At 44.5% G+C, this 20,275-nt stretch overlaps 1 protein-coding gene across 2 annotated transcripts in view; it reads right to left on the bottom strand.

Annotated features, from left to right (window-relative positions):
- MARCHF8 (membrane associated ring-CH-type finger 8) overlaps positions 1-20,275 on the bottom strand; it is a 187,661-nt gene that overhangs the window by 39,827 nt on the left and 127,559 nt on the right. For both annotated transcript variants that reach the window (XM_030571208.1, XM_030571210.1), the window contains exon 3: positions 10,995-11,045. In XM_030571208.1, the coding sequence (XP_030427068.1) occupies positions 10,995-11,045 (51 nt within the window). The remainder of the gene's footprint in view (positions 1-10,994; positions 11,046-20,275) is intronic.

Raw genomic sequence — 20,275 nt, 5'->3', positions numbered from 1 at the left:
GAGGAAACTGAGGCACAAAGATTACAAGATTTACCCAAGATATCACAGCAAATCTGCAGCAGAGCTAGGACTTAAATTAGGTATCTTAACTTCCAGTGACCCACTCTAACAGCTAGACCATCCCCCGTCCTTGCAAATATGATGCAACATCCACTGATCTCATGTTAGTAAGACAGCAATTCTGTAACCCGGTTACTCTTACACAACCAGCAGTCAATCCTACAAAAGGCACACACATGAGTACGTTTACCCAATAAGCTAAGAGTTTTTACAGAATCATACTATGCATGTTTGGCTGCAAAGGAGCAGTTATCATTTTCCATTGTATCCTTGCATAATATTTAGGCTTCACAAATTTGATTTTTTTAAAATAACTTTTACAAATACAGATGTTTATTTCGAAGCATTTTTTTTCTATTTTTATTATTTAAATTTTCACAGTTGTGGGGAATTATAGGGGATGCCAGACAATGAGGGGATCAGATAATTATTTAGTGACAGTAATTGTTGAGATTCAAAAATTTAAAGTTTTATAACTGTTAAAACACAAATTAATCAACATCACATGTCAAAGTACACAAAATAAATATCCTTAAATCAAACTCTAAGAAGTTCTCAAGCAGCATTTTTCTTGCTTTGTCTATCTACACATTTTGATTATCATTGATTGAAATATTTTTATAGTGGTTTGTGTGTGTACGGTGAAATTGATGTTTACTGACATTTACTAACAAAAATGTAATCCTTCCAAGCCTAATAACATTCTTTATCTTTAGTGTTTTCATTTAAATCCATAAAACAACACATCAGATACATCTGGGTGTATCAGCCGCCAAGGCATGGACTAGAATGGAACTGCTTAGAAGCAATGTAGAATCAAGTTCTGATCCATTACACCAGTGGTCCCCAAATGTGCTACCTTACACTCTCCCTTTCCCCTGTTTGTGCCCCCACTCCTCGACCCTTAGAGCTGGGGTCGGGAGCAGGGCCATAGTTCTGGGAGGTGGGGATGCAGACAGGGGTACAGCCTGGGTCAGGGCCAGGCATGGAGCAGGGTGGCACTCTCTCCCTGCCCTCCCCCCCCGGGGGGGGGAGAGGAGCTGGCCTGGACTCCAGCCACCTCCCCCAACATTCCTCAGTGCCCCCGGGGGGGGGGTACCCCACAGATTGGGGAACCTCTGAATTACACCTTGAGTAACTGGTACCGTACAGAGGGACTTCAGGATTAATGATAATAATTTAGAAATCCACAGCCAATGAGGACAAGTTCTTAGTCAGTTGTACATTATTTGACTACTGCACATAGAAAAACATATATTAAAACATTAACAGTTTATGACTAATAAGTTTCCACTAGCCATAAATTAAATGTCACATGCATGAAATGACCTATAAGCATATGAAGGGCCTGATTTACTACTCTGTTATGTCAGTAATTTTACTCACCTAGTTACACTGGTGTAAAACTGGCAAATCTGATCCTAAAGGTATAGTGCTCTTATATCAGAGGGGTAGCTGTGTTAGTCTGGATCTGTAAAAGCAGCAAAGAGTCCTGTGGCACCTTATAGACTAACATGTTTTGGAGCATGAGCTTTCGTGGGTGAATACCCACTTTGTCAGATGCACCCACGAAAGCTCATGCTCCAAAACGTCTGTTAATCTATAAGGTGCCACAGGACTCTTTGCTGCTTTTAGTGCTCTTATACAGCACTTTTCATCCATAGATCTCAAAGTGCTTTAAAAAGGAGGTCAGTATCACTATTCCCATATTACAGATGGGGAAACTGAGGCACAAGGGGTAATGATTTGTCCAAGGTCACCCAGCAGACCAATGGCAGAAGTGGGAACAGAACTTTGTCTCCTGCATCCTAGTCCTGTGCTCTCACCACTAGGAAACATTGGCTCCCATATACATGCCTAAGGCCTAATACAGAGCCCTTTGCAAGGCCAGACATTAAACTTGAAATCAGGCCTATCAAATCAAGACTATTAATGTGGAAAACAACTTGCGCTCTCAGAATTGCCAAATAAAAACTCTTCTTCTGACTTAAGTAAAATTCTATACTCTTCACAATTTTACACAAGAAAAAACATATTTTTGTTATAGCAACTATTTCTCATAAAAGTTGCAATCTTCGGCTTTCCGAATTGTCCACTTGCTAATGAGTGGTGCTCATAACACAGCTCTCTTTGTGAAAGCTACAACAAGGTTTAGGATCCCACTGATCCCCCTATAGCCTTTAGAGACTGATATGGCATTGCTAAGGAACCCTAAACGTCCAGTGAATTCCATGGGAGTTTGAGAACTTCAAAAGTGCAAGTCTGAACCCCGAAAATACCAAAACACACAGAAAGCTCTGTTCAACTGTTAAGATTGCCAAGGACAAATAATCTCCAATTCAAAACCACAAAAGCCATGCAACTATATATTACCACCTTATACATTCACACCCACTCACAATTCCTGAAACAAACACAGTCACCAAGGAGACACCAAGAAAATCTTTACTTTGCTTAGAATTCAAAGAAAACCAGATCCAGGCACTGAGCACTGATGTGCAAGTCAAAAAAGAAAAACAATGTTTGGTTTCATTTCCATTAGGTATGTGTCTAGTGCAGGCATCAGCCATTAAATCGATTTAGGTTTAACAGTTAAATAATATAACAAAGTGAATATCTACAAGTTTGTGGAAATGATAAGTGCTGTGGTATGAATTACCTATTTAGCAGTCCTGACAGTACACTAAACCCATTGTTCTATCATTGGGAAAAAAATCTGCTCCTGTGAATAGAAGAGGGCTGAAACCAAAATCCTGAATCCAAACTCCCCTGAACTGTGTGGAATTTTGGATCCAGGTCTCAACTTTGCAGCTGGCTCCTCTCTGTTATGAGGCAAACCAAAACATCAGACCAGATCCTAAGCTTTGGGGACATTTACATCTGGAATTTAATTTTGCAACTTGGGCCCAGCTCTGCATGCACAAGCATGACTGGCAGCGTTTCCAAGTTACACCATGTCTGTCTGTTCCTCTATCTGGGTATGTCTACACTTTGAGCTGGGGGTGCAATTTCCTGCTCAAGGAGACAGACTCACGCTAGCTAAAATTGAGCTAGTGCACTCGAATAAAGCGTAAACATGGCAGCATGAGTGGAAGGACAGGCTAGCCACCCTAAGTACCTACACATCTGAGACCCTAAGATAGCCCTTCCTCCAGTTTGTGTCACAGTGGTTACACTATATTTTTAGTGCATTTGCTCTAATAGAGCTAGATGGATATGCATCCTCGAACTGGGAATCCCACTCCCAGCTCAAAGCACAGGTATATCCTTAGGTGCTGGCAGATGTTTGTGCACCTTTGTACTGATTCAGTTTCCACTGAATTGCATGGCAAAACCCAGTTCTGTATTCTGAAACAGGAGCAGTTTTGAGACTTAAGTCTCAAGCACTTGTACAGTTTGCATCGATTGCTCTGAATTCAGCAATATATAAAGACCTTCAAAATCAGGCTCTTGCTCACAAACACATGTAGGGAGATCTTTCCCCAGCATGAAGCCTTTCATACTGCTTTAGCACTATTTTTATATTATTTTAACTCTTAACAAAGGGCTTAAATTGTGCAGAGGGTGTTATGTAGGTCTTCTGCAATGGACTGAAATCTATCTGTGAGTGGCAATCTAGCAAGCATCAAATTGCTTCTGCAAATGTATTTTATGGAGCAAAGTAAGTTCACGTGCCTGTGGTTTTAAATCTTTATTACTGATGTAAGCAGAGTCTGAATGAGCTCTCCCCTGACATCTAGTGATGAGCTGTGGAAGAGGACTTCAGGAGCTGATCTCGTTTGCATGGACACATGCACTGCCTAAGTGCTCAGCATGATGGGATTGCTTTCCCAAATGATCACTTCTGGCTGGTCTTAGATCCCCAGTCCCCTTGTTATTGGGGCAGGAATAATAAAGGGTTGTTATCCTTGTTAATGGGAATCAAGGGCAGCAGAATTGTACTTGGCATTTCCTGCTTGACGGACTCACCCTCAACCGAACAGCACTCACTAAGCAGGGGACATGGGTTCCAAAACCCAGTGAGTTGAGAGGTGATAGGAACAGGCACTTGTAGTTGGTAGTGGACCCTGCTTAAGAATTGTAGACATCATTTGACCCTTCTGTTCTCCACTGTGTAATATCATAGCTAATTTAGACTCAATTAAGAATATTGTTACATACTGCAGAGCTGAAATCACTGATACTTAGGTCTGAGTATGAGACCTGCTTTGGAACAGTGTCTCTAATATAAGAGATTGCCCAGTATGCACCAGCAGTAAAGCTCCCCCCACTAGCAGCTGAAATCACTGAGAGCTGAAATGATCGAGAGCTGTGTTAAATGGTGGGGCCTGAAGACATCTCAACAATCGGCTGCCAGTGTGGCCACTGGAGAAATACAGCAATCAGCCGGCAAGGCAGCCAGCGGGGTGACTGGCAAGGAAAAGTGGCAAGCAAGTGCCCGGGCAGTGGAGCGAGTAAGGTATCTTCTTTCCCCTCTCCAACCAGGGTGGGAGGTGAACTCTGCAGATGCACCTCTGAACTCTGGGTCTGCCCTGACCAAGGACAGCAACTGTGAGTGGGGTGTAGAGAAGAGACGGGCACATTAAATGGACTTTTGGTTGCTGGACTTAAGAGAAAAGGACACTGTCCAACTTACTTGGGGGTGGGTCTTTTGCTCATGGTTTATGTTTATGAACCCTGTTTCCCCAAGTTAATGATAGGTTACTTCCCTTCTTTTATTAAAAGTTTTTGCTATACTCAGACTCTGTCCTTGCGACAGGGGAAGTATTGACTCTTAGAGGTGCCCAGGTGGTGGTGTGTAATTGTCCCAGGTCACTGGATGGGGGCTCGAGCTGGTTTTGTGTTGTACTGTTAAAAAGAAACCCCTACATACTGAATCCAGCCCTGGCTGCTGCCAGCTCTGATTGACAGAAGGGTTGCACTGAAATATGGATGAATTTGGCTACTGTGTAAAAGCAACTGTATTACTGCTGTATACTTCTTTGTTAAGTAATATACTAGCATTTTATCAGGAACATACACAAGAGTTAAGGGTTGGGCAAAAGATTACTTTAGCAGTGGTTCTCAAACTTTTGTACTGGTGACCCCTTTCACATAGCAAGCCTCTGAGTGTGACCCCCCCCAATATAATTAATAAATTTTTTTTATATATTTAACACCATTACAAATGCTGGAGACAAAGCGGGGTTTGGGGTGGAGGCTGACAGCTCGCCACTCCCCATGTAATAACCTCATGACCCCGAGGGATCCTGACCCCGACCCCGTTTGAGAACCCTTGTGCTAAAATGATGAACTAGCACTCGGCTGAGCCCTCTAGGGTTAACACGTTGTTAATGTAGCCTCACACTCTACAAGGCAGCAGGAATGGAGTGGAGGGGAGATAGCACAGCAGACAGAGACAGACACACACCTTGTGTGTGGGAGAGAGAGAGAAATGCACACTGCCCCTTTAAGTAACCTGACCCACTCTTAAGTGCAGTGTCTTTTTAAGTGGATCAGGAAGTTGAGAGAGCTGCTGCCCCAGGCTCTCTCTGTCTCTCTCCCTCCACGTCCCCGCCCTGCTCTATATGGAGAAGGGGTAAGCGGGTGTAGGAGCAGGGGGGAGAGGGACACCCTGACATTAGAGCCCCCACCCCCCACAGCAAGCAGAAGGCTCAGGAAGCAGCTCCAAGGCAGAGGGCAGGAGCAGCACATGGCAGTGTGGGGAGGTATAACTGCAATTGCTAGTCTGCTGGCAGCTGCTGCACAGGGAACTTAGGGGAGCGGGGAGCTTATGGGGGGCTGCCGGTCCACCCTGGCTCCAATGCCCCCACCAGCTAGCTGCAACAGGCTGCTTTTCCTGCAAGCAGTGGACAAAGCAGGCAGTTAGAAGGGAGCACTGCAGAATTTTAAACAAGCATGTTCTTGAACTGATCAGCAACATAACAACAAAACAATGTTAACTGGGACGACTTTAAGTGAGGAGTCACTGCATATATGCGCTTATAATAGAGCATTAACTATTGTAACCACAAGACAGCGGAAACTCTCTGAACCTGTAATTCATGGTATTTAGGGCTTAGCTACTGAAGAAACAGTGCACCATTTACAATGTGGATGACATTGCTAAACTACTTAACCAAATACAAGCCAAAATTAATCAGCTAATTGCAGAGAACAATATAAAGGCAAGGAAAAAGCAAATTGGTAAAGAAATGTTGAATGTTGTGGCATATAAACAAGTCTGGGGTTTTCTAGGCAAAACAATTGTATTTTAGTAGGCCCAAAATGATTGGTGGACGTGCAGGAAAACAGAACCCAGCTGTAGAGTTAACAGGACACTGTGATAACCATACTGAGTGGCACGGGGAGTTCGAGTCTCCCCATGAAATCTGCAAATATTAAGAAATTAAAATTTAAAATTAACTCAATAATTGATGGATTAGGTCAAGCCTTTAAAACAAAGGGGAAGTGATCAAGGTTGTTAAAACAGCACATCTATCTGGATCATACGAGTGGAAAAAGGAATTCATACCACTGGAAAAAAATATTTGCAGTTTGCAAGGTTAGAAGGTCCTGGACCCTGGGAACCACATGAAATTAATAACTTGACTGTGCCAGTTATGATTGCTATTCCCAGATGGACAGGGTGTCCTAAAGAATTGGTATATGTTAACAGTATGGGACCAATAGAGAATGGGACCTATAAACAGCATTATCCACTGTGGAGACAGCAACACAAGGAGGAGATGAAATAAACACAGATTGCTGTAAAAGAATCAAGCACAGATGGTTCTGTGACTGGTCGGCCCAAATGAACCTGACCACAAGCGAGGGAGGTTAGGCCTAACAAGTCATTAAAGAGAGAATGCGGGAGGTGGTACGGCTCCGGTACGCAGTATGTGCTCTGGGATCTCACAGCTTTTCAGTGGGGATCATCATGCCGGGGGAGCCTGGATGAGTTTTGTCTGAACCTCACCTCTCTGACTCAGATTGGGACCCATGCCCTATGGCCAAGTGTGAAGATAAAGGAGAATGTGACAGAGGCTGTGACAGACAACGCTGATTGGGAGTCACTGGTGACCAATCTCTTTGCACCCAGAGGACCCCTGTCCATTAACACCACTAATTTGGTACGAAGAGTGCAGAGATGAGGTAAAGAGGAAGTTGAATCATGGTGAGTGGACAGCGCATGCTCCACAGGGATTGGTTCCTGCAATGTGTGATGCAATGCACAGAAAGACAGTGAGATGTGTAATGTATACAAAGGGAGAAGGTTTCTGTATAACTCTGGAGCTGTGATGTACTCTGCACATACTATTCAAAACAATTTTCTTTAGTATCAAATTACCAATATTGAATCCTGACAGCAATATCTGATAAACTGGTTACTGTCCATTCAGTAAGTTATCTGGAAAACAGCATCTACAAGAAGCAACTGGATCTACATCAACTACTGGAGTATCACTGAGCAATACAACCTAAAGAGCACCACGCCCAGCTTGTTATGCCAGGAAAGCTGTTGACATCGCAACTCCAGTGCGTGGCCAATCCAATGGAAGAGAGAAACTTCCTAGATGGTGGCAACCAGCAGTAAGGGCAATCTATAACCTGGATGTAGAGTACCATGTAATAACTAATTATAAAAATATATATACGAAGGCCTCAGTTGTGATGTCACTATTGCAAATTCCTGTTTTACTCCTTATGTACATAAAACTGTAGATTATATTGTAATAGTGCCTACCCCAGTTTTGAAAAATGAATTTAAAACTATTCTCTCTCAAACCAAGTCCCAAACCTAACACTCCCAGGGCCACGATATGGAACTAAGAACATTTGGAAAAAGAAAACTGTCTACAGATCATACAAGGGAACATGCAGACCATTAGACATCTGGGGCATGAATGTATGGATGGGTAAAGCAAAACAGCCAAGAAACAGTGCATACGATCACTGGCTCATATTCAATCCATGCATTATGTTTTTCCAGGATGATGGGTAAACATCCTCCCCCAAAAAAGACAAAAAGCAGGGGAACGTGGCAGAGAGAGCCTGGAGCACTAGTACAAGATCTGAGGCCAGAACCAGAGGTCATGAATTAAAGTTAGGCCAACTATCAGAGTAGATGTTTATAAGTTTATGAATTTGGTAGAGTTGTTGCTAGCATATTAGGTATTAGATAGTTAGTAAATACAGTAAAATCTCAGAGTTACGGACACCAGAGTTATGAACTGACCAGTCATCCACACTCTTCACTTGGAACCAGCAGAATGCAATCAGGGAGCAGCAGAGGAAAAAAGCAAACACAGTACAGTACTGTGTTAAATGTAAACTACTTCAAAAAAAATAAGGGGAAAGTTTAAAAAAAATGGACAAGGTAAGGAAACTGTTTCTGTGCTTGTTTCATTTAAATTAAGACAGTTAAAAGCAGCATTTTTCTTCTGCATAGTAGCTTCAAAGCTCTATTAGGTCAATGTTCAGCTGTAAACTTTTGAAAGAACAACCACAACGTTTTGTTCAGAGAGACAAAATCTCCATTCCCGAGGTGTTCATAACTTCTACTGTACATTTCAAGGTTAGTACAGATACATCCCAATCTAGTGCAAGATACGATGGTTTGACAGAATGATTAATAGGGATGTTCTGAGCAATATAAACAAAGGGAGGTAACAAACAGATGTCAAAAAATACATAAAGGTAGGATGTAAGGTGTATAGTCCAGTTGTTTGCCTCAGCCTATAAATGTCAGGATACTTTCCCTTAAGCCTTTGTCTAGCCTACAGGGCAGTGGAAGGTCCTGCTGCTAACTGATCTTAGTCCCTTGTACCAAGCATACATGTGTTAGCGTAACTGTAGACACTGTTCCAGGGAACAAATACCACGCTTCGCTGACAACAAACTTCCTCTGGGCGGGGAGTGGGTGGGCAGGGCCAGGGAATGAGCAGAGCCTTGACTCCAATCCCCCAGCCTCAGTTCATTGACTTGCAGAGCTGAGCCAGCATGGTGAGAGGGGACTGTAACCTGCTACTGATAAAGCCTCTCAGAGTCATTGCTCCCACCTTGGTCTGTGCCTCGAGTGGTACAATTACATTTCACCCTTATTCAGGGCAGATTGCAAAGTGACAATCTACTTTGTAGACTGTAAACTCTGTGGGGAAGGGATCATCTCCCTTGTGTCATCCGCAGAAGGCAGAGCACTCAGATATTAAACGGCCACCTATCCAAGCCTTCTGACTCAGCCATATCAGATATACCAAAGGTCTCCCCTGAGACTGCCTCTGAGCAGGAGAACAGGAGGAAGAAAACATTGCAGGGAACTGCCCCCCAACTCCACTTGTGTAAAGGCCAATCACAGACATGGTCCTAGCACTGAATGAATGGCAGGACTCCTCCATCCAACCTATCACTACCACTGGTATCAGCTACTCCAGTGGGGGAAGGACTGGAGCCTGTCCATCCCAGGAGAAATTCTGTCTAAGTCAGCACAGCCCCTCTGCACGCCCCTAATGTCATCTGTGGCCTTACCCACAATCCAGCCCTTTGAGCTGAGATCCCAGATTCCGAAAAGGCTAAAGGGAAATGACTTTCAGAAGTATTTCATGCATGAGTTTCCTAAACACTATTCCATTATTAGGAACTGTGACAGCAGTAACCCTGTATTCAGCCCTTGCACGCTATTGTGATAATCTTTGTACAAGGTACACCATATGAGGTATCATTTGGAAACTCATAATCTGCTGGTCATTAATGTTCTAGTAAAATATGTGTAGCAACACTGTATGTAAACTTATAAGATCCCACTGTATGGTTTCACTAAAACACATTCCAAGCCTGTGGAGTGGCCAAACCAGTTCCTCCAAGACAAAGGACAAGCTGACACCTCAGCCAGGTGTAAACAAGGTCAATGGGCCACTACCTGCTAAGTGGCTATTCATTGGCAGGAAAAGGGGCATGGGAAGGACATCCACATTTTATCAAAGAAACAGCAGAGGCTCCTGTCCACACAGTCTGCTTAGTGCCATGCTCCCCACTGGAGATGCTTCTCAAATGGAGGACTGGACTACAAAAAGAAGGGGCAGACACCCCAATGGCCCCCCACCTCCTCCACTCTCTCACTGTCCATTGATTCACTGAACCAGAAGGAACAAAGGAAGCAGCCATTACAAAGAAGGCATTCTGGCTAAGAAGTGCAGCCAGTAAGATTGTTGAGAACATGTGAGAAAAACATGGCTTTGAATTTAACGTAGCTTGTTAAGTCAGGCACTAGTTGCATTTTATTTCTGTTTTTCTTGTAACCATTTCTAATTTTTCTACTGCATTACTTGTATTCACTTAAAATCTATCCTTGTAGTTAATAAACTTGTTTGTTTTATCTAATCCAGCATGTTTGAACTGAAGTGTCTGGGAAATTTCATGTGAGGCAATAAAATTTTTGCATATCATTTCTATTAATAAAACAATGGACTTTATATGAGCTTGTATTGTTCAGGAGAGAGATAGGCAGTACAAGATGTACGTTTCTGGAGAAAATCCGGGACTGGGTGAATGTGGGAGTCACCTTGTAGTATAATTCAGGCTGGTAAAAGTTTGGGTGTTACTGGCAGGCTGCAAGTGCACACAGCCATAGCTGGGAGTTACTTACATTCTAGAGGCTGATTGTGAGCAGTCCATAAGTGGAGGCAACAACAGCAACGCAGTGTAAAGGGCACACCAGGTTAGAGAGCAGGGGTGACACAGCTACTCACTAGACTAGATTGTACACTTGGTATGTCACAGGAACAGATTATCCCCAATTCTAATTTTTAGACAAAGTGCCTTCTTCCATTACAATTAACCATCATTATAAATGCATTTTCTGTTGATCACTACAGAATGTATATCCTACATATCTGAAAAAACAAAACCACACAAATTCAAATCTACCAAAGACCGTAATCCATTGCATACCATACCTTTGAGATGTTACTGGAACGGCTCATGGAATGTCCCAAAGCCTTCTCATTCTGAAAGAGAACAGAAAAGGATCATTGGAGTAACAGAGAGCTGATGGATGGAGGTGTTAAACCAGATATTAACAGTCAAATAAACAGATGTAATACCAGAACAAATATTCATAGTATTTTGCTCCTATTGGAGTCAATCTGAGTTTTGCCACAAACTCCTGTGGAAGTATGATTGGGCCCTTTCATCTCTGTAATGGCTATATTACCACACAGAACTCAACTAGAAAAGACTTGCATGAACTGAGGAATATTAAGGTAGTGCCCTCATGTTCTGAGTCAATATTGCAAAGCCATTTTTCTGTACTGCAGTTATTTTGGAAATGAATCCCACCCCTCTTATCCGCTGAGAAATTATAATCACTCCAGGAGAAATTCTACAGTCCTTACCTAGGAAAAGGTTCCCAGTTATATCACAAAACACTGCTGAATAAATCACGTCCATGTCATTTCATAATACAGATGCTCCCCGACTTACACAAGCCTTCCGTTCTGGAATGCCTTGCGTAACTCGAATTTTGCAAAAGTTGGAAACGTATCTCCGACCATTATAAACACACAGACACACACACACACAAAACAAAACCAAAAAAAAACCTGCAAGCCCCCCACATCCTCCTATTTCTATCTAACAGAACTTTTCCTGTAAGCTCGGATTTGCGTATGTCAGGTTTATGTAACTCAGGGAGCGTCTGTACAAAATACCACATAACTGCCTTTTCTTGAGGAACATTGAGCATTATCACACTGGAAACACTATATGTATGTAGTGTTGTTGTAGCCATGCTGGTCCCAGGATATTAGAGAGACAAGAGGGATGAGGTAATATCTTTTATTGGACCAACTGCTGTTGGTGACAGACAAGCTTCCGAGTTACACAGAGCTGGAAACACCATGACAGCTGGAGTTGCAGAAGATCTGCTGATTCTGTTAATCAGGTGCTGTATTTGTTTCCACAAGTATCCATACAGTTGTATCCAGTAAAGAATACATTATGCAGCCTCTTTATCTCTCTCACCTGCCAATCTGATCTTTAGGTATTTATATTGTGCTCATCACCTTTGTTAGCTGCGCACCTCTGGGTTCCACCCATCCATTCCACTTTCTACATGTAATGTGATTTAGTCGTGAGTGTGATCAGGCATGTCCGTTCCAATGCTGGGAGACTGTGAAAGCAGCTTATCTGGCAAGGAAGTTGCTTGCTTGTTCTGGATGGAATCCAAGAGGGACATTTTTCTTTTAGAAAAATACCAGACATAAGGACAATCCACAAGATTTAGATGCAAATCAGGATCCAACTTCCTCAAGCTTTGGGGATGGTCAGATCTGGTGCTTTGGTTTGAGACTAGCCCTCAAAATATATGGCACCTTTATCAGCCGTTTCCATAAAAACTGGTCCTGTGCGAGAGCTGCCAAAAACATGCCCTTCTGTTTGACACCTTAGGGACCAAACTGTTTCACTTTCCTTATGTGGCTCTTTACTCTCTAAGGGTATGTCTACATCTACAATTTTGCAGCGCCGGTTGTTACAGCTGTATTAGTACAGCTGTATAGGGCCAGCGCTGCAGAGTGGCCACACTTACAGCAACCAGCGCTGCAAGTGGTGTTAGATGTGGCCACGCTGCAGCGCTGTTGCACACCACGGGGAAGGAGACCTGCTTGGAGGGGGTGTCGGGGAACGCCAGAGCACACCGCGGGGCTGGATACCTGCTTGGAGGGGGGGTCGGGGAATGCCAGAGCACACCGCGGGGAAGGAGACCTGCTTGGAGGGGGGGTCGGGGAACGCCAGAGCACACCGCAGGGAAGGAGACCTGCTTGGAGTGGGGGTCGGGGAACGCCAGAGCACACCGCGGGGAAGGAGACCTGCTTGGAGGGGGGGTCGGGGAACGCCAGAGCACACCGCGGGGAAGGAGACCTGCTTGGAGGGGGGGTCGGGGAACGCCAGAGCACACCGCGGGGAAGGAGACCTGCTTGGAGGGCAGTGGAGTCTGGTTAATTGAGAGGCTTCCTAAGGTATGCTGGTATAAGCAGAGTCAGGATAAGCTCTACCCTGACATCTGGTGGAAAGAATTTCAGAGAGTGTATTTGCATAGGCACGCCTACCCTATCCCAGACTGCTGAGCTGTGGGACTGCTTGGTGACAAATGACTCACCCTCAGTTGGGTGGTACTTGCTAGACAAGGGACATGGGTTCCAAAACCCAGTGAATTGAGAGAGGCTGGGGACAGGTATCTGTGCCTGGTGGTGCAGTCTCCTTGTGGAGCCAGAAGCACCAGTTCCACCCCCTCCTCTCTCCACTGTGGAATGTCAGAGTTGATTTTAATTCCCTCAAGAATCTAAATACAGGTTACTGAGCTGAATTCACTTTGGGCTAATGGTGCCCTAGCACTGGGGCTCCCCCACTAAGAGCTGAGATCACTAAGAGTTGAAATCACTAAAGAGCTGAAATAACTGAGCTGAGACCACTGAGTACTGTGCTAACTAGTGGGGGAGCCTGAAGATATACTGTGGGACAGAGCAGCTGGTGGAGTGGAGCAGTTGCGGGGATGGCTGGAGCGGATCACGGGACAGCTGGTGGCAGCAGAGGCAGAGCGGAGTAGCTGTGGGACGGGTGGAGCAGCCCACAGAGCGAGCAGAGCAGAGCCGAGCAGTTTGCAGAGCAGCTCATGGAGCAGAGCAGCTGGTGGAGCGGAGCAGTTCCTGAGGACGACTGGAGGAGCAGAGTGGAGCAGCTGGTAAAGCGGAGCAGTTCGTGGAGAAGGCAGAAGCAGAACCCACGGAGAGGCAGGGCAGTTGGCCCCAGACCACGTAAGGTACCCCTTTCTATCCAGGCTGGGGGGAGGGACCTCTACAGATAAACTCTCGAACTCTGGGGTGGCACTGACCAGAGACTTTTGGGTTGTTGGACTTTGGGGTGATTGGACTTAAAACGCTAAGGGGAAAAAGGACAGTGCCAGACGTACTTGGAGGTGGGTTTTTGTTTATGGTTTGTGTTATAACCCGGTTTGTGGTGTTTCTCCAATGGGATGCCGCATTGATTCCTCCCTTTATTAAAAAGATTTTGCTACACTCAGACTCCGTGCTTGCGAGAGGGGAAGTATTGCCTTCTAGAGGCGCCCAGGGGAGTGTGGTATGTGAGTGTCCCAGGTCACTGGGTGGGGGCTCGAGCCGGTTATGCATTGTGTTACTGAAACGGAACCCCTGGATACTGAACCCGGCCCTTGTTGCTGCCAACTCAGAGGGGCAGAAGGGTTACACTGGGATACCTGCTTATTCCACAGAGGTCAACAAAAATGCTGGTGAGTGTCTACACCTGATGACCAGCGCTGGTGATCCAGCGCTGGATCCTCTACACCCGAGGCACGACCGGGTGTACGGCCAGCGCTGCAAACAGGGAGTTGCAGCGCTGGTAATGCCCTGCAGCTGTGTACACATCCTAAGTTGCAGCGCTGTAACCCCCTCACCAGCGCTGCAACGTTGTAGTGTAGACAAGGCCTAAGAGACACATTTTATATCCTACAAAAGGGACTCTGACAGGAAATATGACACCAAACAGCACTGATGATGGCCACTGAGGCAGCTGGGAGATTAAATACTATGCCCAAGAGAAAGGGTAAAACTAAATATATAAATACATAAATCAGGTCGATTTCAGTACTCATAGATCAGCTTAGACATGAAATCTACATGCATGTTATGGTGGGTGCTGGTTGTGATCGGCTACAATTAAGGTGACAATTAACGACTAATTCCACATCAAGCCAGTGTAAAGCCAGGTTAGCCCTTCAGCAGGTGCGGATTACAGGCCTGCATTAATCTCACACTTTAACATTATCATGTTTCAGGAGGCTTGCTTCATGAGCACAAACCTAGCACTGGTCAAAAGCTCTGTGCTGGGAGATGGGAAGGATGAGCAGGCAACAAGATTTCATCAGCGAGGGCTGAGCAGCATTTAAATACTAGCAGCTGTTTCTTCCCTCCTATCCAGCTGGAATGTGCCAGGGAAACAGCAACTGACTCTTCTTCCATGCTCTCCATAGTCAGTGAGACATGCCTGTTTGGCAGGGGAGGAGTTGAGGGAAGCAGTGAGCAGGAAGAGGCAGCTGCTTGGTTACCATAGCGCTTGCAAATACAGAGCACAGTATTCAGCTCCCCAAGATCTGCATGTTATTCCATGTAGCAGTTAGAACACCAGGAAGGAGGAGCTATTTCTTGTGCATGGCAATAAACATTCTTTCAATGAAGTGCCAATCAGTGAGCCACTGAGATCTTGTACAAGGCAACTGACGGTCAAATTTAAAATCAGCAGGGGCCAAATGCAGCCCTGGAGTAACTGGGCCTAAATCACCATTGACTGTGCTGGTTGAAACTGGTTTTAGAGTTGGAGAAGTATTTTTATTACATACAAATTAGTGTTCCTGGCAAGTCTGGAACAGGAAGAAGAACAAGCAGCCAATGAGAGAGGACAGACACTGGGGGCATTTGAGAAGTTAATCTTGGATTGTGCTACTGCAAGAAAGTTCTGCATTATGTGGCTGAGTATCCAATCTCATCACCACATCAAACAGAAATGTGACTACAGCAACAGAGAAACTTCGCTGACACTAGAGATGGCAGAGGAAGGAAGAATGACGCTGCAAGGTTGGAGGGCACGCTCACAAGCTCTGCTGAAGAGAAAATGGCACAGGCCTGTGAGCATGGTGAAAGCTACATAACCCGTGGGGTTACACTCACTTCCCTCTCTAGCGATGGGGTGGGAGGTGAAGTAAAGGAAGATCATGTGGGTTAGGGAGAGAGACTGTGAGGGAGCATCTGCCTGGGGCATACAATACATAACTCCATGCCACTGAGAGCCTGAAAATTAGGACTTGGATTTCAAACGCCTTAAAGACAAAATGAAATGATCAAAGTTTCTTCATGCTAACTCTGTCCTCCCCAACCCTCCTCCAAACACCTCTATTCCTTCAGCAGGTTCCAAGTTAGGAATCATTACTGAATACACAGGCATGTCTGTGTTAAAAAGAGAGACAAGGCGGGTCGGGTACCTTTTATTGGACCAGCTTCTGTTGGTGAGAGAGTCAAGTTTTTGAGCTGCACAGAGCTCTTCTTCAGGTGTGTTGAAAAGGACAGGTTGAAATTAGTAAGAATGAATGGGATGAAGTATAGGAACCATATGTGCACAATGTGATAAATGATGCAGAGAAAAATCTGCTCTAACCCACACCAAAGAAACTAAAATTGCTGCTGTATTCCTGGGATTGTGATTTTATCTGCTGGATGCTCTGAGCAGCTGAGACACGGCTGCTCACATTATCTTTATTGATGTATTGTTAGAGATCATACCTATAAAGGGCTTCAACCACTCAGACTAACCAGTACAATCAGTACTATTATTTCAAAAGGATCATCCTGTAATTAAAAATAATACAGAAAACCCTCTTGGGTGAATAATTCCTTATGAAATACTGAATGGGAATATTTATCTTCTTCATGTAACATCACCCCTCCTCCGCAAAAATATTCATGTATGGTACTTCTAGTGCACTCTTCTCCACTACATAGTCACCACATATGCACCTACACCTCCAATGTTAGCTCCTGAGCACACACCCGCTTTAGTTGGAATATCACTGTAATGCTAGGTGGTCTTGAGATAAGCACACAATCAGAGAGAGACTTTTGATGCAACTGCTGCACGTCAGTTTACGTACACACAGAGATCTTTAGACCATCTCAGTGTGTTAGAGCTCGTTTCACAAAGAACAACTTGCACTTCACCACATGGAGCTTAGCAGAATTGTGAATGTTCAAGTAACGGCTTGGTGAGAAGAAACTCCAGCATTCTATCCTCCCTTTATCAAACGTGCCGAAAAGATTTGGATCACTAAACAGCAACAGAAACGCCTCTAAATAAGAGAGTTCATAACACTAGCTGTGCTGTTTGGTTTTCTTTGCCAAATAAAATGATAACAATCTAATCATGAAGGAAAAGCACAGCAGTCACCATTAGAGAGACGGTGTTTACCACACAGTGGTATATGAAAGAACTGCTGGGTTTCTCCATCATTAAAATGGGAAATAGCTGTGATACCACAGAAATAGCTATTGGTGAAGGCTGACATTAAATGGCAACCACTGTAGCTGAGAGGGGAAAATAAATGTTAAGTAGATAATAATGAGTTACAAGGGAATGAAAATAATAAAGGATCACTCTGTTCCGAACAAAGACATCCTCTGATTGTACATTCATCTTTGAATCATTTGGGTTGTTCACAGATTAAAACTGTGACCAGCGAGAAGACTAAGATGATATCCAGTTAACATTATCATGTAGGAAAAAACGCGTTAGAGTGACTTTTTCAGAGCCCTTTCCTCATGCAGCAAGACATGCTCCAGTCTGGTGATTACATCTCTAAGGCAGGAAGAGCATTAGGTCAGGCAAATACAGCATCTACCGATTGTTCACTGTATAATTACCACCCACTAAGGAGCATGCAGTTTTTTTCTGGCTCAGGTCAGCCCTTCCATGTGAGATAACAGACTCCTGCCTTTTGAAATTCATCCCAAAATGAGCTACTCTCGCTCATTTCACTCCATGAATCACAGACTTGGTGCCTTTCTTCCCATTTGCTTGACTCACAAGCCCACTATCAAAATCAGGGTGTCACAGTATTTCTCAGTTTCCCTACTGTAACAAATCCATGGAACGTGTACACACACACACACACACAAAATCAGGACTAGAACTCTGGTCCCTCAGCTCCCCAAACCCCAGCCTTGAATGCTGGAGCCAGAAATCTCCTGCCGCTGATGGCAAAAGTAAGCCAGTCACTAGGGGGGGCAACTCTTGCTCACTGATACACACAAAGCCAATATGCCACACTGTCCTCTTTCCAAATTCCACCATTTCCTTAGCACAGCAGCTGAGCAGACTAAAGCAACAGGACAAGGTGAGCGAGGTAGTATATTTTATTGGACCAACTTCTGTTGGGGAGAGAGACAAGCTTTGCAGCTTATACACATTCTTTTTTCAGGTCTAGATGCTTCTTCAGAGCCATTTACATGGAACAAGTGCTAAAACAACAACAACAAAAAACAAATCTCATGGCTCATAAGAACAGCCATACTGGGGTCAGCTCAAAGGTCCATCTAGCCCAGTATCCTGTTTTCCAATAGTGGCCAATGCCAGGTGCCCCAGAGGGAATGAACAGAGCAGGCAATCAACAAGTGATCCATCCCCTGTTACCCATTCCCAGCTTCTGGCAAACAGAGGCTAGGAACATCATCACGGCCTATCCTGGCTAATAGTCATTGTAGTAAGTGAAGGCCCTGATAAAGGCCCAGTATAAGGCCTGAGGCCTGAACTAAAATAATGGCCAAGACTTTGCTAACATAAAGCAAAGTGAAGCTCTAAGCCAGAGGCAGGCCCTGCACACAGAAGCTGGCAAGAAAGGGGCTGATGCTGCAAGAAGATACGTACCTAAAAGGTACTGAACACTAGAGATCAGAGCATTCACATACTTGCACATTCCACACAGATAACAAGGAATAGGCCGACCCATCCCAATGACAGGGGCAAAAGGGTAATATGATGGATAGAGTTATTTTGATCGAACCAACATGTACAAGGTGAGAGGTGGCACTTTACTACGTAGAGGGGCTGCACCTCAATACGTCAGGAGTGATGTGTAACTTGTTTGTACCTGTGTATAAAAATGTATCCCTGGGGCGATGTCTTTGTCCGGCCTAGGGGGCAGTGGAAAGTCCCGCCACTGACTGAGCCAGGTCCATTGCCAAGAGGCACTTTCTCATAGTATGCCCTGAATTAGGCTAAGAAACCTACAGGGAACTGCAATTGTGTCCGAGATCGCAATAAACCTGGCCGACGTACCTTCGTACCTTACTAGACTCTGTGATTATTGGGGGTTTTCTTCGGGTCTGCTGTGTCAGCTATCCGCGCAGAGCTGGGGCACCACACAGAGGGAACACACGCACGCAGCCGAGTGATACCAACAAAGAGAGAGCAGAGCAGAGCACCACACTGGTAGTGCTTCTAACGACAACACCTCTGACAACACTGGTGACCCCGACCGCTGATCTGGTGAGTAAGCGAGCTGTCCACTGTAAGAATCGCAATCTAACATGACAGAAAACCTCGAGCTAGGAAACCCCCTGATCCCCTCCCTTTTAATCCCCATGGATTAAAAAGAAAGTGGGGAAACATGGACTGGCATATATAGAGCGATGGTAGAATCCGAGGCTCTGAAAAATAGTAATAAAAAGTAAAAAAGCAAAAATTCTGCAACTACTGTCTATGGCAGTGAGATGGCTGAAACAAGTAATGGAAAAAGCAGGGCAAGTAACAGTAAGAAAGAAAGAGTTAAAAGAATCAAAAGAAGCTACACAGCCCTGGAATGCTCCCACCGCCCTTGCAGGGTGGCAAGCAGCCCAGAGACAACCAGTACAGGAACAAAGTGAAACATTGAAAACAACTGTAAGGAACCTACAAAAAATACATGTGCCGTCCCCTGTTATAAATATTGGTGGTAAACAGCAGGCTTCAGGTAGCTACCCTGTGCCTGAAGAATGGGGACAGAAGTGGAAAGAGGTGGTCCCAGTAAAATTAAAACATGAAACTGGGTCCACTGCATTGCAACCATCACCTTATGATAAAAGCCGGGTTCCAGTTAAAGAACGGGACAAGTAAGTGCACAGAGGGAAAGAGTAGCAAACAATACTCTCATTGAATTGGTAAATCAAATGAAGGAAAAAATGGAACAGTTCACAGAGCACATTAGGAGACAGGAGCTGCGACTTGATCGCAGGGGAGTGAATAAAAAAGAATTTCAAAGTAAAAAACTAAAATTAAGCGGGTTAACACCTAAAATTGATGCATTAACCCATGGAGCTGCCCAAAACCAGTTAACTGCAGCAAAAAAGGGCACTCCCACTATCCATTTGGCATGCACAGAAAAGCAACAGACACTGGGGGAACAAATTCAGGTTTTACAAGAGCAGGTAACTACTCTCAATCTCCTCTCAGAGCCAAGATAAAAACCAGGGGCGCAATTCCTAATTGTGTAGGTTCCCAATTGCTTTGACCCATGGAACCACACTCCACACTCATATCTAAAAATAGAACCTTCTTTCTCAAATATTTTTACATACCAGTTAAGTTTTGTCTTTTATATGTTTTCTCAGTTTGCTGAACTCGCTGCTGCTGCCTGTGCTTT

Source organism: Gopherus evgoodei, chromosome 7 (assembly GCF_007399415.2).
Source record: "Gopherus evgoodei ecotype Sinaloan lineage chromosome 7, rGopEvg1_v1.p, whole genome shotgun sequence".
In the NCBI taxonomy this organism is placed as follows: Eukaryota; Metazoa; Chordata; order Testudines; family Testudinidae; genus Gopherus; species Gopherus evgoodei.
This window is presented reverse-complemented; position numbering and strand designations above follow the sequence as displayed.